The 26,692-nt window shown below is 37.5% G+C and overlaps 1 protein-coding gene across 9 annotated transcripts in view; it reads left to right on the forward strand.

Annotated features, from left to right (window-relative positions):
• ATP2B2 (ATPase plasma membrane Ca2+ transporting 2) overlaps window positions 1–26,692 on the forward strand; it is a 440,103-nt gene that overhangs the window by 306,441 nt on the left and 106,970 nt on the right. For all 9 annotated transcript variants that reach the window (XM_075053370.1, XM_075053376.1, XM_075053369.1 and 6 more), the window contains 2 exons: window positions 23,712–23,969; window positions 24,972–25,097. In XM_075053370.1, coding sequence (XP_074909471.1) covers window positions 23,712–23,969; window positions 24,972–25,097 — 384 coding nt within the window. The remainder of the gene's footprint in view (window positions 1–23,711; window positions 23,970–24,971; window positions 25,098–26,692) is intronic.

The following is a 26,692-nucleotide window of genomic DNA, read 5'->3' on the forward strand; positions in this document are numbered from 1 at the left end:
TGCACACTCACCGCTGCTGAGGCTTTGTCTGTGGGCTGGCTGGCTAATGGTCAGCTTTGCTGGAAAGAATTTCTCTTCCTAGATGATGCATTCTTAATTTTTTTTTTTATTTTTTTTTTTTCATTTCTGTCCCTAAAAGTTGTTGGTATTTGATTTTGCTGGTTGATGACAATGTGAAATATAAAGCTTATGACAGTCAGGTTTGTCTACAGCTCAACAAAAAGTCTCCTTTGTGTAACAGGACACTACTTTTTGCTGCGTGGTTGGTTTATAGTATGTGACAGACTCCTCTTTTGAGTTCTGATTTTTTTCTTCTGTTTTTCAAAATGAAATGCATTTTCATTTTGAAAATGAGTCAACAAGACTGTTCTTCCCACACTGATTTGCCTGATCATCACTGCTAATTATCTGAACTCATCAACTTACTATCATCCACACGGACCTTTCAGAGTCTAAAAACAATTGTAAACATAAATTCAATACTATCGCAGTGTAAAAGACTTAAAGAAAAAAAAAAAGAGAAAAGGCAAAACCTTTATGAGCAGGCAGGTGTGAGACTGTTGGTAAGTGGGATGGCAAGGGGAGATGATAAAGAACAGCCAATTTCCATGCAGGTCCATGACGTATGTAGCGAACTGTATTTTTCTTATCACAGTGAAGCTTGTACTGTGAATTGGCCTCACGTTGCACAGATTTGTGCTGATTCTTTGGTCATGGCTAAAAGTGTCTGTGATCATCTTATGCTTTTTCGATGTCTTTGAGATCTGTGACAAGGACAGGATGGTGAGCAGAGCATGAGCCTTTCTGTTGGAGACAGAACTATGTGAAAGTCGGTATTTCCACAGAATTGATTTTGTCAATGGCAGAAGCGTTGGCATTAGCCAAATGCTTTTTTTTCCCCTTTGCTCAGAAAGACCTTGGTCTGTCTTCAGGAGCAACTTGAATGAGAAGTCTGGCCAGGGAGTTGTAGCTGAAGCCATAAAAGATGATATGTCTTGAGAAATATCAGAGAAGGGTTTGGACAGGCTGGAGTCTACAATGAGAGCTGGATATCTGTTATTTTCTATTATTGTCAAATACACAAAGAGACCTGAATAAGAGATGGCAGTGGTGTAGTGCAAGTTCATTAGCAGCTACGAAGGGGGTGGAAGAGCATCTGAAAAAGCCAGTGGAAAGCAAGGCTGTGATTTGATTTAGCCTCTTCAGTTTTTATTGGGAGTGGAGCCTTGTGGTTATTACGCAGTCGTAAAGAGTGCTTGTGCTGTGCTGACTCATATCACACAGTAAACCCAGACGTCCAGGCTCCCTGGTTATGCCTCTTCCCTGAGCCACGTACCTTGCAGCGATGGGGAGGGACTGTAAGAGCGGAGGGAAGAATTGAATTTCGCGCTGGACATTTTGATATTCAGCATTTTTTTGAAAAAAGTAACTTTACATGAAAGCTTAAATAAGAAAGGAATAATGCAAGTAAAATTTTACAGAATGTTTAAAACTGGCCAATTGTTTTCTTTCAACATTTTTGATTGATACAATACTGTCTTGCAATATTTCATTTGCTTATTACTTAGGACTAACTTGAAAAGTTGTGACCATCTAAAAGTGACAGCCTTTCTTTGTAGGAATAAGGGATAATAACATGAAAATAAGAGACTTCAAGACACAGTGTCAGTAAAACACCACCTTGCATATTTTATAATCGAGTGTACGTATACACTGCCTTTATATCTAACATATTTATATCTGCCTTTCACATATCCTAAACTTTTATCTACCTATGACCTTATTAATTAATATAATAAGTTGAACTCATCTTTATTTTTTTAGAGTTGATATAACTCTTTCTTTTTGGACACTTGAAATCTACTGTAATTTTTGATGGTGTGACAGAGTTAGCATTTAACTGTTTTCTGCAGTTTAAGTGCAAAATATTTTCCTCCTGAGACTTTTGAAGGAAGAATGCATGATAAAATCCACACATCTAAAAAATACTAGAGTGCATGAATTGCCTCAGGAACGTTGCCTAAGGGTATAGCCTAACGTATGAATGTTAGTGCATCTTGCTGTGTAGGCAGTTACAAGCTCAGAAGTTCATTTTCTATGTGTGTTTCTAGATTGGCTAGTATTTCCCATTTTAAGCTATGAATGTTGATACATACATTGCCAAATTTAAGTCCTTTAACTGTAGCATGATTGCATTTCCAAACACCTGTAATGCAGTGTCATGGTTAATCTTGAGAAAAGTAAGTAGATTATTGTCTACTGAGTTGCATTTGGTTTATGCTACTGGAAACAGTTGGTATTTCTGTGGTTTTGAAGTATCAGTAGTGACATTTCTCAACCAATCTGAACTGGAAGAAGTAGTAACCTATTGTTGACAGGACATGAAGTTTTTGTTCTAATACAATTATCCATTTAAGTTATGGGTGAATCTTGGAAAACACGATTTCATTTTCTGCTGCAGTCACAAAATCTAGTCTACAGGAATTACTAGATAATAGCATACTTTCCTTTTATTGCTTCTCCAGAAGCCACTTCAGTTTCTGGTTTTTCATATTTCTTAGCACGAGTGGAAGCTTCAAGAATTTTGTTCTCAAAAGCTATGCTAGAGTTGTTTTTATGATCTGCTTTGCATTCCCTTTCACCATCTGACAGGCCATTAGGAGCAATTGAGAACTTCTGCATAAATTATTGTCAGCCCTGTGGCAATTACTGCTCTCATTACTGATCCACACAGAATCATTTTTCCACTCTTTCAGAAAAGTGCAAAACTGCTGCTGCATTTTAGCAAATGTATTTTGAGAGAAAATTCCCGGTGCAGATGTAGTCTTTACTACAGGGATGATCACATAGGGGTGTGACTTAGGCAAGTTAAAAATACCTTGTTTCTCAGAACAAAATCCTTCTGTGTCCTGGGTTAATAGATTACAGGATCTGTTCCCTGAGCAAACAGAATAGCGAGCCTGTGATATGTAAAGAGGATTTAATGGATTTATGGGATCCTGGCTTCGTTTTTTTTTGTTACGTAGACTAGAGTTAGTCCAGGGCTAAATGTGAAGTATTTCTCTTTGTCTGTTTCTGTATGGTGAAATCATTTTTGTATGCAGTTTGTAAAGAAATCTCAAGTGTCCTGTTTTTAAAGACAGTATATGAATAGAAAGAGCTGCTTCATGAGATCAAGTACCTGGACTGTGGTCTCAAACCGTTACATTGCTTGAGGAAATGAAACATCCCTTAGACTCGGTCAGAAACCCACCAAGGGAGTGAGAAATGGCAGTGCTTCTCTCAGTCGCTCCCAAATCTCTGTCTCATTTTGGCTGTAGATCTGCAGGAATCCCCCACCTGGCTTGGTTTGGATTTTTTGGTTTTTTTGACTCTTTCTCCTTAGATCTCTGCTGAAACAGTCAGTTCTTCTTGCAGGAATGACTTAATTGCAATTCTTCTGTCCCTTTCTGAAGCCATCTTCATACAGTCTGCCCTGCAATTCAGAGCAAATCAGCAGCATTGCCCAGGTTGGGTGCCTCCTCCATCTATACCCTTGTTGAACTGGTTAAAAGTTTTCAGAGTCTCCTGCTGACACCTTCACTAGCAATTTCTGAGCTTTCTTGGATCTTCTCCCTTGTTACTCTTCAGGCCTTATATCACATGTGGTTCTCACTACCCAGTTGCAAAAAACACTAATGTCAACACCTGACAATCATTTACTGTTTACATGAATATAACAAACCTTTTTACTTTTCTTCCTCGAATTCTATTTCCTTATGTGGATTACAAACGGAGAATAAAGTAGCCGGAGGTAAGAGGTTTTAACATCCCAGAGTTCAATGTGAAGCTGCAGGCATGATGTCTGTATTCAAGTGTACAGTTCTTTGCAGTTTTGGTGGGGTTGGAAAGGAAAAGTCTTCTTGGTTGAGGTAGCTTTTGTTAAAATTCCCAAAGCAAAACTCTAGATCGAAGACAAAGTGAAGTAATTGATTACATTGCTTAATACTGCTCAGCAGAGGTTTGGCTGGGTTAGCCTTCCCCTTACTCATGCAACAAGTTAATGAACAGGAAAAAATACAGAAACAGGGCACGGTCCCCTGAAATTTGGTCTTCCCAAGCCCCTTGCATTACGCTGTTGGTGGTGTTAATGTGCTGCTGCTGCTGCTCAGGGCTGTGGCTGGGGTGCCTGCTGACCCCTCATGACTTAGTTTCCTTACAAGAGACTGTATTTCCTGGGGTTCACCACTCGGTTGTTTCCTTATCATTCCTATGATGTGCCACATCGCTTGGTCAATGGGGACTTAAGTTGGAGATTTGAATCAAGAAGGGTATCTGTGTGGTTGGAGAGAAGATACAGCTGACCCACAGCTCCCATGAGGATGGTTGTTTATCTTGTTTCTGTGCTAAGCCTCCCCGTTGAGGTAGTACTCACTTGTGCTCATGGTACAACTGTTCTGTGCATAACTAGCAAGTCTTATGCTCCTTGTATGTGAATCTGAACAAATACACGTGTACGGATTGAATGGACAGCAGGTCACAGTCAGACGTGGAAATGCAAATGCCAACATGCTCATCAATGCTGGATTCGCCAGATAGCTGTAAAAGTCTTCACTACAGAAGCAAAGGCCCATGTGATGTTTAGATAAAAAAAACTCCATAAAAATCAGTCTGAGGGGAAAAAAACCCACCTCAAACAAATAACTTAGCCCCCGCCTTGTCCAGATCTATTGCTTGGGATCTGAAATGCTGTGCTGTTGTCATCTTCTCTCAGGTTACTGCCTATGAAGATATGACTCAAAATACGTCTCTTGACATTTCATCACATTGAGCAAGTCTGTAGTAGTAAGTCACCGTGGGAAAGATTTGACCAGCCATTAGTGCAGGTATCTGTGGAAGGAAGTGAAAAAAAAGTAAAAATTTCATCCACATATATAAAGAATATATATAAAGATTATATTTAAAAGGAGATATATATATATATATATATAAAAGAATATAAAGCAGCTGGCAACAAACGTCACTTTCTTAGTTAGGAGTGAAAGTGCTGAATTTAATACCAGCTAGCGTGAATTTCTGTCCAGTTTGTAGTCTGTACTGGTGTATGTTTTTTAAAAAATAGTATTTCTGTTGATTTCGGTCAGTCCAATCCTCCTCGTTGCAAGTTCCCTACACCTGATGCAAGTTCTGCTGGAGCAAAACAGCTGCAATAGGCTGTCTGCTGGGTTCCAGCTAGACTCAAGTACAATGTCATGTTATAAAGATACGTTGTCTGTCCCAATTCCCCAGCACTTATTACAGGTATTATGGAACCTCTTGGATTAAAAAAAATCTTGTAATAACATGTAATTAAGACATTGCTCCTTCAAAACATTTCCAAATTTTGTTATCATGGGCAGTATTGTCTTGTGGTTCCAGTTCTCAGCTTTCCTTAGATCAGTTTGTGGTTTCATTGCTTCTCACATGACATCTAAGCTACTAAAGGGAATTTTACCCTAATAGCATACAGCAGACATTCAAGCATTCCCCTGCATCCAGGGGAAAATAAGAAATACCACCTTTCTAATATAGCTCTAAGGTCATGTTAACAATTTTGTTAATTGTTCGGTATTTGCATGTATAAACAGCTCAAGTTTTTCATCCAGCTTTTAACCTTTTCCATAAATTGGTTTTGTTTTTTTTTTTCTATCTTACCCAAGGGTAATTCCTACCCCCCATTGCCTATATTTGCAAATCAGCCAAAATCATATACCAGTTTATTATTATCTTCAGATTCACATGCAGGGTTTGTCTTCTGCTTTTGTACGTGTTTCTCTGCATATAGAGAAATTTTCCCTCCATTGGAGGATGCAACTAGAAATCTCAGCCTGCCGTGCTGAATCAGCAGATGCCAGTCACCATCACAGCCTAGCAAGATGCATGTTAAGGGACAATGGAGAGGGGGAAAAAAACCCAACCAACCAAAACCGCAAACCAGCCTTGGCACCATCACAAGAAATAATGGCTCACAGCTGTATTGCCTTGTGGACAGCTCTTAGAGGTTAATTTCTTCTATTTATTGGCATGCAAGAGACGTGTGTTTCCTTTCTGTTGGGAAGGAAAGCAGTGCATCACTTTCCAGCTTCCCCAGGAGGACGAATGCTGGGGCTTACAGGGAGAGCTGGGCAGTCTCTGTAATTCAGGCAAGGTGGGACAGGAAGGAAAAAGACCCTTTCTCCATGACATGCATGACAGGACAGCTTGCCCTTAGATTTGATAAAAGTCTTCTCTTTTCCCCAGTTTTTAATCTATGATTTTCTTCCCTTCTGTTTATTTACCAATAGTTGTGACGCAACTACATTAATTTTAGTATTTTCAGGTAGCTGATGTTTGGAGTCTCTCACTCCTTCAGTATCCAATTCTTAATTTTCTCCCCACTCTCACAGAAACGTTTTTCTTTACTGGAGTTATTGCCCAGATCATAAACTTCTTATATTCTCTTTCCAAGAAGTGTAATGTCTTAGTAGATTGATCTGTTTTTCTCTGGGGATTCTAGAAATCTTACATTTTTCTGATGAAATCAGCTTATTCTTAAATTGTATAAACATACGAAATGCCTGCTGGGGAAACCTTGAAATAGATTCTTGTGTACGCAAACACATATTGGCGCAGGAGAAACACACAGGTGTCATTTGGGCAGGAAGCAAACATTGGATATCAAATGAATAGCAGGATTAGCTCTGCAGGAGCGTTGCCATCTCATCTGGTGTTGGAAATGGTGCTCAGTATTATTAAATTCTGCGGTAGAGTACAATCAGTTCCTGCCAAATGTAAACATATTGTTTTTATTGTTTTTATCTTTATTAATATTGATCATTTGTATTGCCTAAACACTGGAAATGAGCACTAGAAAATCTATGCATGGCTCAAGATTTCATGTAGACGAGAAATACTCGTGTGCCCTCTTTGCTTAAATGACCCTGGGGGATAAGCAGTTGTTTTGAAAAAGTTAAATAAAGTAAAAGCACTAATTATTGAGGAACTTTAACCAAATTTAATTAAACTCAATTAAAAGTAACCTTAGATAAATAACCACATGAAAATCTTGAGCCATCCTCTGAGGAATTCAGTTCATTTACTTCTTTGTGAGATGCAATGAGTGTAATTGAATACAAACTAAATATTTTAATGTAGCATTTATCAATTTTTACCTTGTTTTTACCCATACAGTCCACATCCAGTATTTCATCGTACATTTTCCTTAGCATTTTAATTTGGTAGGGCTACTCATATAGTTAATGAAGCACAGTAATTTTTTAAGTCCTTTGCCAGACTTTTACATGAGAGCCTTGCAGGGCCAATTCAAGATCCTCGGACAAAAAGATTTCCACAGGAAAGTGTTGCGTATGTCTCCCTGTCTCTAAAAATCTGCCTCCCTGGGTTTCATTAATATGCACTTAATATATTTGATTAATAAGTGAAAGAATCAGAAATGTCAGAAATGAGTCTGCTGAACAAAGTTAATTCTCTGTTCTTTGTGGCAGTTTTAGATAGTAAGCTTTTTTTAAAAAGCATTTTACATGTGATAACATAGATTGCATTAAAAATACATACATGGAGACAGCATAAAAATCTAGTTTGTAAGGCCAACATCAATGTTATTTTACAAACCTCCTAAAATCATAGCAGTACATATCAATAAACAACTGTAAGTCTTTTGCCAGCCCTCCCAGTCATGAAGCCAACATTAAGATGAAAAATTGATTCCACAACCTATGTGTGTGCACTTTATATTTAAAAAATGTCATCAAGTAATATTTTTGGTACATTGAAAATCCATTATCTCTTTAAGTCCTTTCCATAATGCAAAATGTATTGTAGAAAATGTGAAGCCTTTTTAAAATAAAATGAGTTAAATTTCATTCATTTTAATACTTTGAAGCGATTTGAATCTTAACTTCCACCCTGCTTTGTGAACTATGTCAGTGAAAAAACAAACCAGCCCAGCATCCCTGAACAATTGCTTAAAATATTTTCAGATTTTTGCGCAGATGCTGAAAACAAGAATAATTAGCAAACATCTTCAAATCGCTTGTATATCTCAAAAGGTCAAGGGAACAGCTGAACTGTCTTGTAATCCTCAATGTCAGTGTCAACTAATCACTCGTTGGCACGGCAGGGCAGTCTAGCTGCCGTTTCCGAGTTCTTGATCTGTACTATTTGCAGGCTGTAAGCACTGGTTTTAATTTTGCAGGACTGTCAACCATTTGTCTAGTAAAACACAATCTTATACCAAACCAGGTACTTCTTCAGAGGGTTTTAGTTCAAACTTTATTTCATTTTAGCCCTTAATTAGAACAGATTTGGAATTCCCCCCCACCCCCATTTGCATCAGGGTGCTTTCAAATGACTTTGTTTTGACTATAAAAGCCTAAAGTGTGTATATTATTTTGTAAGTCTATATAGAGCGTGTTACACCACATTCTTCAGGCACTGAGGAATACTGAATCAATGGAAAAACAGGTCGTATATGGAAGGGTATAAGGGCCATGCAGCCTTAAAAGCTGATATGTCCTAATAGGAATCCTTTATCGTCTTTGCTGCTGAACAAATGACACTGATCCAGCTGTCACTTCACTAGAGGTTTTTATTGTGCTGTCCAAGGAGGAAAATTCACAAGAGAAGCTGAGACAATAGAAGTGCAGCTATTAGAAAAATAGCATTTTTATATAAAATAGATTAATCTGGAAGTATTGATTAATTTCAGAGTTATCAAAACACAACTTTTGAGGAGTGTTGTTGCACGCACTCAAGTACTTTTATCATTCTTCATAAAAATTAAGCCATGAGATTCCCAAAGGGTTTTTTTAAACCAGTCTAAACCGTCTGTCAGTACAAGGGATGAAGCAGTTGGCATCCCGGAAAATAGGAGAAAAAAATAGGAGAAGCGGAAGTGTTTGCCCTGTTAAAAACAGCTTGTTCTGCCAGAACCCCACCATTTAACCTCCTTCCTCCCAAAACTAGGATGAGGTGAAGCAACATATGGCTTCTAGTGATATTAGCCCAATCTGTTTTGTTAAATAAATTTAGTTGCTTAAGAAAGTATTTGACTTTTTAATTCCTCCCCTAAATTGTGCTTCAATGCAAGGTCTGAATATCCAGGAGCAGAGAGGAGAACAGGTTGGAGTATCCAGCTATTAACACGTGTGTCCAAACTGTCACGCGTGCAAGTTATCATGCTGTCTCCCAATACTTGTATCAGGCTCTTTTCATGAGGAGAAAATTGTGCACATGTGAGTTGTCATTACCTGGGTACGCTATTTAATTTCAGAAACATTTTTGCTTTTATGTTGTTTTCAAGATTTAAAAGATGGGACAAATTTAGGTTTAGGGCTCTAATACTAGATGAATCGGTGAGAGTCCTGGGTGGTATGGGGTCACGGAGAGCATGATGCAAGGATGGTTTGGTGGCTTGTTTATCGAGCCAGATGGAGCCTGGCTGTCGGCGTTCAGCTGTAGCCGACAAACACGTCAGGACGTGAAGCGAACCTGCAGAGCCTCCTGGGGTTTTGTAGCCCCATGCTCAAGACGGACCCTACTGAGGAGAGCGCAAAAGCTCAGGCAGTGCCACAGCAGCCTCCTCCGGGGCCTCTCTGCGGGATCGTGCCGGGAGAGTAATAAACCTGGCTGCGCCGGCGTATTTCTGCTGCTTTGAGCTGGCTGGTTCTGTGGATTTGGGGAGATGCCGTCATTTTGGCTGGCTCCGTGGGTTCGTCCAGAGGTGGTGCGCAGCCTGCGCCCGGGGACCGCTGGGGAGCTGGGGCAGGGGTCGTCCGAGCATCGTCCCCCGCACCCAGCGCGAGTCAGGAGGACCGTGACCGCAGCGGAGGGAACAAGCCTCGCTGGCCTTGTTTGCATCCTACGCAGAGCAGCAGGGTTGTGTTTGCTTTAAGCCCCCCAGCGCTCCCTGTATCAGGAGCGCAGGGCTGAGACAAGTGCTGGGTGTATAAATCCGAGAGCACTCCAGTCTCTCTCCCTCCCTGGCCTGGTTAATCCACAGCCTGGCGACAGCATCCGAAGGCAAACAAGAAGGCAGGATATGAGAAAACCTACTCGAGGGGACCTTGGAGGTCATTTAGTCTGTCCCCATACTCAAAAGCACTATCAACAATACTTAAGCCATTCTTGACAGAAAGGTATCATACTTATTTTTAAAAGCTTCCAGTGATGGCGGTTCTGTGTCTTTCCTAGATAATTTGTCTCAGTGTCTGTGCAGTGAGACAGTTATTCCTGGTGTATAACCTAAATGTCTCAAGAATTTAAACGCATCACTGCCTTGTTATATTTTTACATGGATGTGAAGACCAATTTGTCATACTGTATTTCCAGCCATATTTTGTCTGCTTGAAGACAACTTGATTATAAAGACCAATGTATAGCTATTTACAGGAACTTTCCCAGCTTTTTTAGTAGGAATTTGAAATTTGAACAACATGTCAATGATACAGAGGGAATAGAAGTATTGCACTGAATTTGACAAAGGGATCCAAAATATTATCTTAAAATTATTTACCTGGTGTTTAAAAAAAAAAAAGAAAATTCCCCCAAACTAACAAAACCCCCAAAGATCTGAAAACATCTTTATTGTCAAAAGTTAAGAGTAATAGCTTATAAAATAAACCAATGTGAAATATAGGAATACTGAGTGTCTTCTTATTCGATTGTGAATTAAAAAAATTGGTTCTAATTTAGCAGCTTTAAAATCTCAAATAGTTTTAAAATTTGCAAAATCTGTTTATTATGTGACATTTATTAATTGAAAGTATTCTTGGATCAGGTTATAGGGTTGGTTTACAGTTTCAAAGGAGGGTGCTGCTTGCCACCCAGTCTGCATGAGTTCAAACAAACTATGTGAAAACCTAAAGTCTGCATGTGCTTATGGTTCATGTCTGTTGGCGGGTTTGAATTAGAATGGAAAATTATTATCTGCGAAAAACGTTTAAGCACAGATGACTGAAACAAAACAGGTATACCTTTTTGAACACAAAAACTGTGATGACAAGGCAGATGTATTACGCTTTGCTGCCTTTTTTTTGGTGGTGGTGGGGGAACCTGTAACAATAAAACAGGACTTTGAGACAAAATATCTAAAACTCAGCATGAAGTATGTGCACACATACGTGTAATCAAGTATTGAATTGGGACCTGGGGAAATTGGGACCTATCAGAAAAGTAATAATTTAAACAACTGATTCCAATTTATTTCTGTTACTGCATAAGGGGAGTTCTGCCTTTTCTCTGTAGGATATGCTGCTCATCTTGTTTCAGTTAAGTATGCATAAACTTTAAGAATCTTAAAAACTAGATGAGTTGAAACCAAAATTAATATGCAGAATATATGGAATGTGTGTTCTAAATGGAGGTTACCCTAATTACACGCAGCTTTAGCTTGTTTTGGGTGTATCGACATTAACATTTTAGTTTGGATCCAGAGTATACTTCAGAAATGACATCTCCTGTTTGTCCCCAGTTAATATGCTTTGCTTCACATTGCAGTGTGCTTTTGGGGAGTGCACAAACTGGATGTGCATTCAGATGGGATTTCATCCCATCCTTTGGGATGAAACTAAACTGAAAAATACGGTTCAGAAATGTGTTTCCTTAGCACATAAATTTGCACTGTAAAACTACTTTTATAGGGCCACATTATTTGCTAGCGTTGATAGAAATTTTTAATGCCTTCTGGTGCAAGACATTATGATATAATGTTTAATCTTTTACTGACATGATTTTTCACCTCTTAAAGCTTTACAGCACAAAGTAATGAAGATGAGAAATTTAATGAAAGTCATAAACACTGCAGTTTATGAGCTGGTTTTGTGGCTGAGGTCTATAAATCTTTCATCTCTTTTTCAACCTGATTTTCTTGTTCTCATGAACATGACTGATGAATGAGGGAGTAACAGCGTCAAAAGAGGCTGAGGCGTTTCAAGAACTGGCTCTACAGCACATCGCCATAGCCTAAGCTCAAAAGAGCATTGGTTTAATTTTCTGGTTTTGCAGTTTCCTAGCTGTGTCAGGTTGCTTAAGTTACTCAGTTGCAAATTTTCTTAATCAGTGGCTTTCAAGCTGTGGTCTGTGGACCTCTGAGAATCCATGAATTACTTTGAAGGGGTCTATTAAAATCAGTAACCTATTCTTCGTAACCTCTCTCTGCAGGGCTTGTAGATTGGAAGAAGTTGACAATTACACTTTAAATGGTCTAGATGTGTGAAATGTATCAGTTGGCAATCATAACTTCATCCTGTGCTCGGGTTTGATTTTTTAGAAGCTCTGTTGAAATGTCTGTCAAGATTTCCAGACAAATCCAACTTTTTTTCAATATTGTCTTGCAAATTTTTGGTAGCATTTCTGTTAAATACGGTCTTTCTCTAAAATCATCTTGGTTGGAACATCTTGTTTTAAAGCACACACAAAAAATGAAAATGAATAAAGGGAATATTTTTGGAAGCAAGTACATTTTGTTTATATTAGAACACAGTCAAAGAGCGATGGAACAGTACAAGCACCCATTACTCGGGCGGATGTCACCCTAAAAACCTTCTTCAGTGATTTGCTCTTCTGATCATTCTCCTTCAGACAGAAAGAGAATTGGCTTTTTTTGTAACGATTTAGTAGATGAAGCATAAGTAAGAAAGACAGCTCTCGATCTAATTACATATTTGTGAAATATTTGTTGCTCTGTGTTAATGTTAAATGTTTTTCTTAGATCTGTTTAAAGTCAGGTGGCTTGATGATAGCCAGTTTGCTGTTAAGCATTTATTTATTTTCATGGGCTTCTGTGTTTCCTGGTGCCTTCAGTGATCTGCATTGGGAGTGGTAGCTGAGGAAGGGTTCAAATCTTCCTCTCCATCCACCTGTATTTAGGAAGTGCTGGAAATTGTCAGGGATTGCTATGGGAGAAATGGGAACATTCTTCCTGGTTTTAGAAACTCACTTAAGGAACTGCAGCTTTAGCTTTCTGACGTGTTTGTACTGCGTGCCTGGATAGTTGGAGCTCCAAATATACTATATTTTCTTGAGATGGTACTTTTTTTTTTTCTTCAGCCCTGTGTTCAGGAGCTAAATGAGCCATTTCTGTTTAATAAGGCTCTTCCAAGACAACTTTACCCCAGTAGCTGCAGTGTTCCCTATGCAGGGTTTTTAAATAGCAAGGTTAGAATTCTAAATCAAACTTAATTAAACTTATCCAAGTGAATAAATGTCAACATATGGACAGCCACTTCACTGCTAATATCAAGCTAACAGAAATTCTAATTTCTTCCTATCAGCTTTATTCATAATGTTCTGTTTACATTGGCACAATAGCCTATTCCAAGTACGGTCTTACAATACATGATCATGAAAAAAGGCATTCCTTTCCCTCCTTATTTTACTCTGAATCAGCCAGTGCCATTTATATTAGCGTTCCAGTTAAGTGATTCAAAACTCATGCAGTTCTCTGGGATCATAGTCTCCTACATTGTTAATTCAATTTAGTACATATATCTTTCAAACTGAGTTTCTGTTTTACATTAAGTTTTGTCATAGTTCTGGCATTTAAATAATGTCATCCAAGGGGAATCCCCTATTTGTGCTATGTGTTCTTCAGTGCTGTAAATTGGTTTGCACTGTTGTTGATGCAGTCAACATCTGCATCTTAAACACTTTTCTGATATGGTCAAATCAGTTGAGTTATCCTTAGTAACCCTAACTGGAGGTATCGAGGCTGGCCACTAAACAAAATTTCACAGCAAAGTATTGATACATATTTCTATTCTGCATTGGAACTGAACCAAGGTCTTTCAGCTTTTTTCCGTGAAAAACCCTGGGAAAAGAGCCTAAACTGAATGACTGAGCAAGAGTGTTTACGGTTAAGGCCATATACACTTGGTCTGCATTCTTGGAACAGTGACTTAAATTTGGAGAATTTTGTAACTCTGTTTTTATACATCCTGGATGAATAGAAAGAAGCCTTCAACCGTAACCAGAAATGTCATTGTGGACATTGATATTTGCACTGAAATGAAAAATTACATCAGAAACAATTGGTTTTGACAAATGTAAGTATTTTTTATATTTGATTGAGATTTTCTCAATATCTCTATAGAAACACTTAAATAATAATAAGCAGCTTATATTTCTTTAAGGAATAGTTATAGGTTACGCTAACAGATACACAAGCTGTTTCTAGTCTGTATCTTTACTAGAGAAGGTCATTGTTAGATTATTCAGCACAGCCTTCCTGATGTGGACAAAGCTCTTGCTCTATGGAATATGTTATCCTGTATTGGGAGCCTTAGTTTTTGACTGACAGTCTTTACTTCTCTCAATTAACCCAAAATAATTAATTATTTACAGAAGGTAAGAGAAGGCTGATTATTTCATTTCATTAGTTTGTCTTAGAAAAACTTAGAAAAAGTTTTTACTATCTCATACATTTCATAATGCCTGTGAAGCTGTTTATGATTGTTTATTATTATGGGGTAAGTATTTTTGATGATGTGTGAAAACACTTGTTTTGAAAATTCTTACTGGGTTGCACAGCAAACGTATTTACTTAAAAGATAATTAAGTGAACACAATTGCTCTTTTGTAAGTGTTTTGATGAAAATATATTGCATTGATTGTTTTATAATATGCTACCCTGGTTTTTACCATATGCTAAAATGCTTACAAATGGCCTACTTCTAGATTATATAAGGTTGCATTAAAATTTTATTTAGAAGATATTGTCTTTCCTGAAGCTTCCCTATTACAAACTTCTTGATTCTTAACTTCCTACTTTTCTGGCTGGGTATGCAGTCTGTCTATCTGTCTTTCTGACTCTCTCTTACCCCTGTTTCCTTTGAACCCATCACCTTTTGAATGAGATAGAACAAGTGAGGTTCTGCTCACCCAACAGTGGTTTGGGTTTTTTGTGTCAATTGATATTTTTATTGCACTGTGGAAATCTGGAAATACAGATCTGGAGATACCATACATGTGGTGTCTCTGTAAGAAGCAACAAGAAAGAAAATGTAGGTTTATACACGGATTCTCAGAGTCAGCAGGGAAAGGCCTGATATAGGTATCACTCTCTGCCCAAGAACAGATAACTCCAAAGGAAGTATGGAAATGATACTATGTGCATCATGGACTCAGAAAAAAGCAGATGTATCACTTCTAAAATACAGTTGGAATGAAGTGGAACATCAGGTTTTGGGAGCCAAGCATTTGTCCGAAGAATGGTTTCACTCTGGTTTTGCTCAGCTGTATCAAAACTATCAGTTTTGCTCAGCTGTATCAAAACTATCAGTTCTATACTGTTCACCAGCACAAAATGTGCTTAGGGAGCAAATTCATTGCTGGGTGTCAGTGATATAGATGAATGACAGAAGTTTAAGCCTTGAGCTGGCTTCAGTAACAACACATTAAGAACTTGTAAAGTGCAAAATGTGCACATTGTGTCATATGGGACCTGCAAATTAAATAATTGTTTCATAATGTAAAGTGACTTACGTCTGGTTTCTACAAATCTGTGTTGGACTGCAAAAAATTAAGTCCCATAGATACCTTCCCTTCATTAGAGATGTGTAGATCATCGACAAAACTGGGTTGCTTTTAGATATTGCTCATTAGATAGATTCTCAGATTGCCAAGCATGACTTAACTCTCAACTGGGGACATGAGGTAATGAGATTTAGAACTTTGGGATGAAATATAAAAACTTCTCACATATTTTCCAGGAAGAGATTCTCCAGAAGTATTAATTCTGTAAGTAAAACTCAGCTAGGACATGACCTTGCAAGCATTGTTGAGTAACTGCACTTAAACTCTCATGAATAAACACAGAGAACAACTTTTAAGGTCTGGTTCTTATATTTGAAAACTGTGGCTTACCTTTGGAATATGTGGCTGTATTTACCAGACATTTTTCGCTCTGAGCAATATACAGTAAAACTATAGCAATTGGATGTCAAGGTTTTCCCTTGCAATCCCTAAGAACAGGACTTGCGACTAAAATTCCCATATTGGCCTTTCTTTACTTTCTCTATGGCAACAAAAGGAAACAAAACTGAATACGAACGTTGTAGAAGTAGTTGTATGGTCCTGTCCCCTTCCATAGCCTTCAGTGGAGTTAGGACCCCAGCCTTTTGACTGATCTTTACAAAATGCATTTCCTTGGAGGTGCCGGTCAGAAGAATCTTGCTCAACATACTGCATCTCTTGAAGTTGAGTGAGTATTTTAATTAACATTGCTCACAAATATTTGCGATCAGGCTGAGGAACGTGTGAATATATATGCTTCCAGGGCTTACAGATTTGTTTCCTTGCATGAATGTGTCAAAAATGTGTAAATATTTAATATTGAACTCTAAAGTTGACAGTTATATAACTAACCTGCAGGGACGGTATCTTTTTTTTTTTCTTCTTCCCTCCCCGCCTCCCTGCCGGGGTCCTTATATAACTCACTGATGTATCACAAAGCAAGGAATTCTCATATTGTTTTCAGATAAGTATCCAAAAATCACTTTTAGTGAACATACAAGCACCCTAAACCTGAAAAGTGTGTAGAATAAATATCTCAGGCTAGTAAATCCCTTCCGCGTGGCTGGTCACAGAAACGAATATGTTTCTGGAGCACACAGTCTGACTTACTACAAGTAACTAGAAAATGTTTTTCACAGTTCAATAAGTCCTTGGAGAGTATGAGAGAAAGACAGAAAACTTGATTTTTGAAGTTCTGGTAATGTCTGCACCTCTGCTGTTAGCTATGGCTCTGCGGTGACACTTGGAGCTTTGCCGGGCTGTGGCCTCACTGCCTTGGGCTGTGCCCTGACTGAAGTCATTCGACATCTGACGATGCATCATCACACAGAGGATTTGGGGAAGGAATATTGGTACTTCAGTAACTGGCAGGCGCTCTTTGGACTGATTTTGTAGCAAATGGTATGCTGCAACATGGAATTTGTAAAAATAAATATTACAGTATCTGTTACAGCGTAAAAAGTCTTGTTAAGGAGGGGAGTTTATTATATTTATTGCATAATTTTTGGTTATTGTTCCTTTTCCTACCCAACTGTATAAGTTTGATAAAATAAGTAACATCACTTACGGTGTTAGTAACAAGAGCCTAGCTCTACTAATGAAAAAGCTGTAACTTAGAGCTGCTCAGTTTGCTTTAATAACATCAGCGCTGGAGTTGCAGCTAAGGAAAAATGTCTTTACAGAAAGCAATTAAATAAAAAGTTTTTATCATGGGAACTGTTGTCTTTCTGATGACAAAACCAGTTTGACTGACTAAAAAAATTACCTCTGGGGGCGTTAGGAGATTTTCCTGGGGAATTTAAATGCCACAAGGTATTCTCAGCTTAAAAATAGAAATGTGTAGGTTGAAATGAGCAGCTGAGAGGTATGTGCTGTAGGTTGGGACTTAGGAATACAGATGTTCACAGATTTTTAAAAATATCCTTTTTCTGATTTAAAAATTACCATGCTGCAGCTTAAGACTGTATGGTTTGTAATTATTATCGTTATTCTATTCAAAGTGACTTTAAGAATCTCCTCATAACTATTTGAAATATTAAACAGATATTCTTTTTATCTGCACAGTGCTCGTATGCTTCTTTCTGTATTTGCCCAGATTTGGTTGATATTATGAGAAATGCACATTGAAATGGTGTCCCTGACCTTAAAAGCATTCCACTTTCCAACAGGACATGAGCCTGGTGATCTGTCAGATGATGCTGTCTGGCTATTTGCAGCCTTTTCCTTCTTTTTTTTTCCTTTCCCCCTTTCTGGCTTGTACCAAATTGAGATGATTAATAACATCAACCAAATTATTCTCTCCTGCCAGTTACAGTGAAGTTACTTGCTTACTGTCTCTCCAAAATGCTTTAACCTGCTCTTGTGTATCCTCCTCTCCTTTCTCACCTTCCCCTTTTGGCACGAGTGTACTGAAGTCTTTTCCATCATACAGTTCCCTTCCCTTTTAATATCCTAGGCCTTGCTTTCTTATATTTTCTTTCTAAAACCTTATATAGAATTAAAATACTGCTAATGCAGAGTAGGCTTCTCAGGCTTATTTTGAAATTACTGGCAATTAAGTAAGTGCATCAAAGGGTCCAGCACAGGCTGAGTGCCTGGGTATTTGCTCAGCTTTGCAGGTTCTTGGGCAGGTTTTGCTGCCCACAGCTCTCGCTCCCAGGTTGCTCGCAATCTCTGATGAGACAGAAACCCAGGTTGCTGTGACTTCAGCTGGACTGACTACGTGTGTTGGTTTGAATTCCTTTCCCGTTCTTTTTTTCCTGAATCCTCTTTACCTTTGGGTTCTATCTTCCCTTCATCTCCCTTCAACAGAAAACTTTGTCAACAGTGTTTGCTGACCTATTTCTGGTCAGATTTCAAGCCTTTAAAATTCTGTTCTCTTTCCACAAGTTTTTGGTAATGTACTTTTGAGATATTTTATGGAGGACACAATCATGTTAGTCCCTTTTGTGTTTCTCAGTGTTCTTTGAGGCTGCACTGTCGACGTCCTCCCACTCCTCGGTGGGGGGTTTGGCTCACCTGTAAGTCCCTGCACACTCCTTTGGAATAAGCGAATCCATTTTATAACTTCATCTGCTTTTTCTATGCCAAAGGAGTTACAGCCCTTTACATTCTTGACTTGCATTCAAATCTTTATAATCTCAGTTTCAAACTGAGTATGCATTTTCTGTCTCATGAGGATGAGACTTTGGGGAATGACACACATAGCATATGTTCATAGTATATGGTAGAAAATAGCTTCATATTGAAAACTTGTTGACTTTTTTAAAATTGAATTTTCTGACAGATAGGACCTATGTTAAATATAATTTTAAATAAGAACCTCACAATTCACTGTCTTGGAATAAAACCTTCCCACAAATCACATGGATATTAAAAATTCTTTTGTGATGCTTTCAGTCTGTGCCTTTCAGTAAAATCTCAGGCATATTTTTTGGTAACATTGAGAACAAAGTACTATCTTGTGAAAGCATAGCAGCAATCTTGGACCTTAACACAATCTTTTAAAGCTTATATGAGCATTCTTAATAAACATTAGATGCTTTAAACTATATTTTGCTACTTAGGCATGTTATTATTACATCATTTGTGTGTCTTATTTATATTCCTTATTTTCCCCTTATCTGTAAGGTCAGTACTGTGTCACTCTGTGTACTACAATAAGGACGACAGATAGTATTAAGTGTATTGTTAAGAAGTATGAGATTTTTTTTCTCCAATGAATATATACAGTTTCTTCCTGTAAATTAACATAAGAATTTCTAGAATTTCTAGAAAATCCTGTGTGATATAAAGGCAGAAGAAAAAGAAAAAAAAAAACTGGTTTTCCTCAAGTATATAAGAAAGAATTCTATAAACATACCAATGGAGGTGCAAGTTTCCTTCCCCCCCCCCCTCCCCCCATTAAAAGTGACTACTTCCAAAATAGTTTTGAAACAAGAACACAACATAGTTCAAGAAAATGTCTCCTGACAGATAGGTCATGTCTTGAAGGGCAGGTTGCATTTTTAAATCCTGCTTCTCTGTAAACCTCTGTTTAAACAAAAAAATCTATTCTGAAATCTTACTGTTGTAAGAACCAGATAGTTATGTACTCCCTCAAAGTTGCCAGAGTTTATTCCTATAATGAGAATGATGTGCACATTTTGCATTAATTTATCTAGAACTTTTATCCTACTTCATTTCTGTGGAACTGTAAAAAGCAAAGACGAAATTCTGGGAAATTCTGATGATCAACTTGGTTAATCATTTAAAGAGCCTGGGTTTAGTTATATTAGGCTAGATCCACAGAGAGTGCAATTTCATTTCTGAAGTGTTGTTATAAGTATCTACCTGCAAATCTTAGGTATTCAAAAGACTTGCTCAGCTGCTGCTTGAACTTGGAGATATCTAGTCTCTTTATGTTCAAACTCCTTACATAGAAGAAATTCTGCTTCCTCCTAACCTGAAACATACTGATAATGAAGCACTGTTTTTTTCTGATAGCTTAGGACCACCATTCATCTGACATGTGGGATTAAATGAGGGAATCAGCTAGAGGAGACAGGAACACACGTGTTCATGGTGCTCAGGAGAGGACGTGGCTGGCCCGCCTGCAGGCTGGGGATCTGCAGGGCAGGAAGGTTCCCGTTTGTGTAGTATCAACCTTTTTGTGGTCTTTCAGACTGTGGTCCTGAGTTCTGATCCTTTGAGAGAGAGGGAAAAAAAAAGGAAAGAATTTGTGCCACCCATATCCTAGATGACTCTTTTAATTTTGTATCATATTGAATAGGAACAGTGGGAGCTGTCTGCTTCATGCCACCTGTCCGCCTCTCTGGGCAGATGGACCTCTTAGTCTGTCAGATAACCTGCACCAATGGAGTACCGTAAGAAGCAACGCTTGTAGTTTTACGGAAGCCAGATTGAATCTTGACTAATAAGGATTCTAAAATCCATAAAGCAACTCATCATTTCGTCCATCCATCTAAAAGACTAACTTCTGGTTTTCACCATGTCTATCAATTAATTTCTCTACTCCTGGCTGTCACCCCACGAATTCCTTCCTTCCTTCCCTCCAAATACCTTTCCTCCATCTGAATTTAGCATTGTCTGATTGAGTGAAGAGAAAATAAATTAAAAGCATTTTAACTTTTGTTGTTGCCATTGGGTTATGGAGAATTTTCTCAGGATTTTAAAAGTTAAAATCACGAATTGTTATTCAGTGCAGAAGCTTGTCAAATTTAGGGACACTTTGCAAGAGCTTGATCTAAGTTCAGTCTGTTTTCTCCAGATTTTCTTTCACTCTTACAAACATTTTTTTCAGCTGTAAAATGAAGAGTGAATTATGTTCTTTGCTTGTGCATAATCTATGAGACAGGTAACACAATTCCTTTCACCTTAATGATAACATCTTGTATGATTTACATGCTATGTTAGATTATTTTTTCTGGTTATATGAACATACTAGGAATGTTATTGTTTATATTAGCATGGAAATCAGTTCTGAGAACATATACACACAAAGTTAATTTCATTACTCAAGTTACTGAATATTTTTATATTTTAACCTGTTTTTCTGAGTGAAGGGGTTTGGTTTTTTCCTGAAAGAACACAGAAATGTTACTCTCCAAGCCATTCAAGGTACAGTGTGTTAGCACCGCATTCAAGTGCACTGACTAGCTGTTGTTTTGTTTCTCCGACACATCTCAGAGGCAGTGACGAGGCCTATTGGTTCTTTGGAATAATAGCAGTGGGTTTCTTAAAACAGGTAGCTTTCTGCTGTAGAGAAGAGGATATTCTACTCATCTAATATTACTATAAAGTTTACACATGTCCAGAGCCACAATGGGATCCCTATAATGGAGGACAAAGCACAGCTTGTGTCCTTCAAATAGGTGATTTTTTGGGTATACTGATACAGCCTCAAATTAAAACCTTGTATTTAAGTATTACATAATGTTACCTCTTGATTTTTTAGAAAATATCATGATGTAAATTATCAGTAATCCATATGCAGAAATCAAAGATTTTCAGTGAAAGCATAAGAAGGCATGCTACAGAATAAAGTAAATAAATATCACCCCAGTGGAAATGCCTAAAACCACCGAAGAGCTGAGCTGCCCTCCTCTGTGGGTCAATCTGCACGTTACTGTTGTCAGTTAACCTGGACAAAGGCATCACCGTAGGAAACACCACGTGTCTGTGCTTTTGTATCAGCTTGGCTAAATTTCAACCATCTAAAAAGGAAATAAAATCAGTCTTTGACTGTAGCTAGGCCAGGCCATGTTTCTTTTGTGAGAAATAGAAGAGGAGGTAGACTGTTAAAAAGAATAGGATATTCATGATACTTAATTCTAAATCTTATCTAATGAAAAATAAATAGTGAATTTTTGTCTTATATTTGCCAAAACAGAATTACTTGTACTAGGCAACCACTTAATCCAAACAAAGCAAAAGTGAATCTATTAATTTGGAAAAGTAATCTAAAATCTAACATAGACCAATTAAGACGATTAAGGTTAAACAGAGCAAAGTATTAGTCCTTCCCCAAAGTAATGTTCTGCTGAAGGAAGAAACTGAAGATGTGGTTTGTAAGTTGCATTTGTGACTGGTTTTAAGTAGCTTAAGGTACTGAACTTATAAAAGGTTACTTCATTTCTTTCTTGGTTTCTTTAGCAAGGTTCTTGTACTGCAGGTAAAGGTTCACACCGATCAAAAGTCTAAGGGCATCCCTGCTAGGAAAGCCCCTTCTCTGGGGCGTGTGCTTTGCCTTTCATTAGGTTAAATCTAAATTTAAACTACAGAGAACGTTGGTAAGAACTCTGTTTATTTTAATTTTCTTCTGTTCACTTAGTGGACATTCAGTCTCATCTTCCTTCCTTTGACTTTTGTTGATTTTGTTATTGTTCACATACAAGAGTAATTACTCAGCTGGTTAATGAATTTTGATGCTTGTGTTACAGGGAAATCTTTGTAACCTAAAAATAGAAATCAAATTGCTTGTTAATTCCCTCTAGTGACAGGTGACAAATATACCAAAATTAAACTTTAGTCATAGATGGAAGCAAGACACTTGCTAAATTGCTAAACTCCCTGGTACCTGAGTGAGATGGAAAAGTGATGTCAAATGCCTACCTAGTTCTATTCTTCATGAAAAATTAAAAGATTTCTTCTCTGCCTCCCCTCAGTCACACAGGGGAGGAGGCTCTGTTGTTCAGAGTGAGGTTGTTTTTTTTTCTCTCCTGTCAGTTGGGATATCTCCAAATTGTGTGATTCTAGTATGTGTACTTTGCTGTCCACTATTATAAACTATCTTTTTTTAGGCCTTATTTCATCACGAAGGAGAGCTATATTAGTTTTATTTTGTGAACACTAGCTGGGAAATCTATTTAAATTTTAATTGCATATTACTTTGAAAAAAATAATTAGCAGATGTGTATAAAGCAATTCAGAATTACCACTTTAGAATTAATACATAGTATGTATTTTTTAATACTGTTTTACTTGTGACAAAAATAATATACTTAGAGTTCTATAAGCATGCCACTATATTACTCTGTAAGGAAGAATGATGAATTAATATTAGGCTATTATTTTTACTCAGGGTTGCCTAATACATTTCATTATCACATCTAAATACTAATATACTTAGTTCATCTCGGTGTTTTTTTATAAGCAAGTGCTGCTTATAATTGCATTTGGTTGAGAATATTTAGAAATTGTGTTGAAAACTATTTCTTAAATCTGTTTTAATTTAATTGGTTCTCTTTAATTTTAATTTAACGCCACTGCTTTGCATTGATTGATGTTACTCATTGTTTTAGTCCTTCTTGTCACTTTTAGTAAGTCCGCCTTATTTCTGGAAATGCTCGATGACTCAGGTGAAGCTATCAACCCTTCTCTTAGATAACAGAATTAGTGCTGCCTTTTTCTGTTTGTTTAGCTTGGGTTTACCAAGGATAGCTTGTTCAGTTGAAAAATTAGAAGATCTACAATTTCTATTGATTTGTTTTCTTTCTCTTTTCCTCAGACATCTTTATTTCTACTTTTTCTCTGTTCTGCCAGTTTCATTTAGCAGACAGTACTTCAAAAAGCAGCTATATTCCTTAACCTTGTTGTCATTTCACAGCAAGTTTTTCTTCTTGTGATAAACATGATAAACCCGATCTTCACTTGACTGAATGATTCTGACATTGTCTTTGCAGGATGCGGTACTGCAACAGGAGGAGCTGAAGATGAAGGTGAGGCTGAAGCTGGCTGGATTGAAGGTGCTGCCATCCTACTCTCTGTTATCTGTGTTGTACTTGTCACTGCCTTCAATGACTGGAGCAAGGAGAAGCAGTTCCGTGGGCTTCAAAGTCGTATTGAGCAGGAACAGAAATTTACTGTTGTCCGAGGTGGACAGGTTATCCAAATCCCAGTGGCAGAGATAGTAGTTGGTGATATTGCACAGGTGAAGTATGGTAAGTTCTGTCAACTACAGGTCTACTTTTCTGAGCTTTATTTATTCTCCTTTTCTTTTCTAGGAGAGTAGACTCACTTCACTGGAAGTGATCTAAAAGACAGAGAATTATGTGATGTCATTATTGTCCATGGTAAGGTAACAATTTGGCTGTTAGAGCAAAAGGAGAACTTAAAGATACTTGCTGTAAAATTGCACTAGGTAATTAATTTTATTTTTGTAATCTTCACTTCCTTTCACTGACAAGGACAAGAACTGTTCATACAAAGGTAATTCTCTTTCATGGAGGATCACACTATTTGGAATTTTTGGTTTCTGTCCAGTTAGGAATAAGAGGAAGTATTTTTAAATGCTCTGTGAAAGGGAATTGTGCCTCTGTGCTTACCTGACTTGGTAGGCTGCTCCAGAGCTACGGATCCTGTAAGTCCCCCCAGATCAGATGCTTCTAGTAGGTGGTTGCCTTATAACTATATGCCATAGGGAAAACCCTGTGCTCCAGTGAATGGGAGGACTTTTGCAGGAACTCTGTGTACTCTGTGTTTGACCAAGCTGGCAAATTCCAGCAAAATGCCTGTTCTATCAAGCATCAAGTTTCTCCTGGACTTAGCTAAGGGCTTCCTGAGAGAGGAAGGGGAAAGGGCAGCTTGAGTGTTTATTAGCCACTGTTAATTCTTATGAAGTCTGATAGAGAAACATTCATGTCATGTTAAGAAGAGTACTCCCCCTGCCAAATCTCAGTGATGATGGTGTTCATCATGTGTTAAATGGGATGCATTCTGGTTCTGGGATAGCATTAGGCAAAAAAATATTTGCAGTACGAAGGCCCTTCCTTATAGGTTTGCAATAATATGGCTAATATGGACAGATATGGTAGTAGTTCTTTCACTTTTGCTTTCATTTCAATTGTTGTTAATTGTGATTTTGTAATAAAAATCAGTATGTAATTATAAAAACAATCTTACTAAACCACTGTGGTTTTCCATTACCATGTTCTTGCTGAAAGGTGATCTTCTACCTGCCGATGGGATATTTATTCAAGGAAATGATCTTAAAATTGATGAAAGCTCTTTAACTGGAGAGTCAGACCAAGTCCGCAAATCTGTTGACAAAGACCCAATGCTACTGTCAGGTAAATGTGCTTGAATTCTTGCTGAGTTATCTTTTATGCACTGCTTTGCTCATGTTTTGTTTTGTTTTCTTTTTCCACACCATCAGGTTTTGGTAACCTAGATACAACTGATCGTTTGAACACAGACACTGGCCTTGTCCATTTGTCATTCAAAGGGCGTGCTATTGTTTTTTGACTGAAAGCAATTGTTTCTGATTGTCGTACTTATTTTATTAAGTGAGAAAGTAATGAAACATTTTCAGAGGAAAAGGAAAGTATCACTTAGGGAAATAACAATTATTTCAATTCATTGTATGCTAGTTTTAATTTAACCATTAAATTCAAAGCCTTTTAAAGTCTCTTTAAACACTTTCTTTGTGCGTATACTAGATACAATAGAAAAAGAAACAATGTGCTTAGAAGGAAATGGATATACTAAAATATTGTGGGCTTAACTTCTGTGGTAAATTCAAGTTATATTTAATATTTATATTTTATAATATAGCTCCATACAGTAAATCAGTTAAATAGAATATGATTTTAAAAATTCTAATTAAGATAGTTTCTAAATAGGTTGGTTGTCAATGGATTCCAGCTGGGACGTGATCACAAAATAACAGCCTGCTGATCTCATACTCATCATCAATGTGTTATAACCTGAAACAGTCATTTTCAAATACGTTTGAACTTTTTATTCATGGAAAGGATTCTCTTTGCTGTCTGGTTGTACAGTCAGCCAAGAGTCATCCCAAATAGAATACTTATGTTGCAATGCAGCAGGTAAGTACACATTCCTGCAGAAATCCTGCCCCCATCCTGCCTCACTGAGCTGGTGTTTCCCAAGCAACAACTGTTGGGAGATGCTTTTGCTCAGAAGAGAAAAGTAGCAACAAGTAAGGATGTGAAAATTTTAAATGAATTAACAGTGCAAATCCTTTCCAAACTTAAAATCAGATAATTAGTTCACTGATTATGAGATTATGAATGTTTATTATGTAAATTATAGAATTGTGGTCTGGTAAAAACCCATCAGATTTCAGTCAAAAGGTGGCTACATTAACTTAAGATGAAGAAATTGCTAATGTTATTTGTAGACTTGCCATTGCCACGGACTTCATGTTACAAAAGACCATGTTAATTAATTTTAAATTTAGCCAGTTTCTAGCATCTTTCCGCCTGAAACTGTGTATTGAAAATTATTTTTGTCAAAAAATCACGACACAAAAAACTCCTATCGCTTCTGAGAATAAAACAGCAAAACAAATGTCTTTTTCTTTTTTTAGGAAAAAATTTCCTTTGGTTTCTTTAAAAATATGCTGGGTTTTGTTTGTTAAATGTTTTGCTGCAGTGTCTCTGCCAAATGTATACCTTTTGTTGTTCATGTTGTAAACCCCCAAGTTTTTCCAAGTTATGAGCGTCTGAAAAATGTGTTCGTGCAAATTCATTAGAGACTATTAAATATTAGTGGAGTAGCTGCAAACTCCGAAGGCTGAATTTGAGCAGAGAAAATACAATGAAGAGCTCAGCATTTGCAGGCAGCTTACATATAGAAATGCTGAATAGTGGGGACACTTTTGAATTCTTGGTGTCCCTCTGACTCCTTGATGTACCATAAT

This window comes from Buteo buteo, chromosome 21, assembly GCF_964188355.1.
Source record: "Buteo buteo chromosome 21, bButBut1.hap1.1, whole genome shotgun sequence".
Taxonomy (NCBI): Eukaryota; Metazoa; Chordata; class Aves; order Accipitriformes; family Accipitridae; genus Buteo; species Buteo buteo.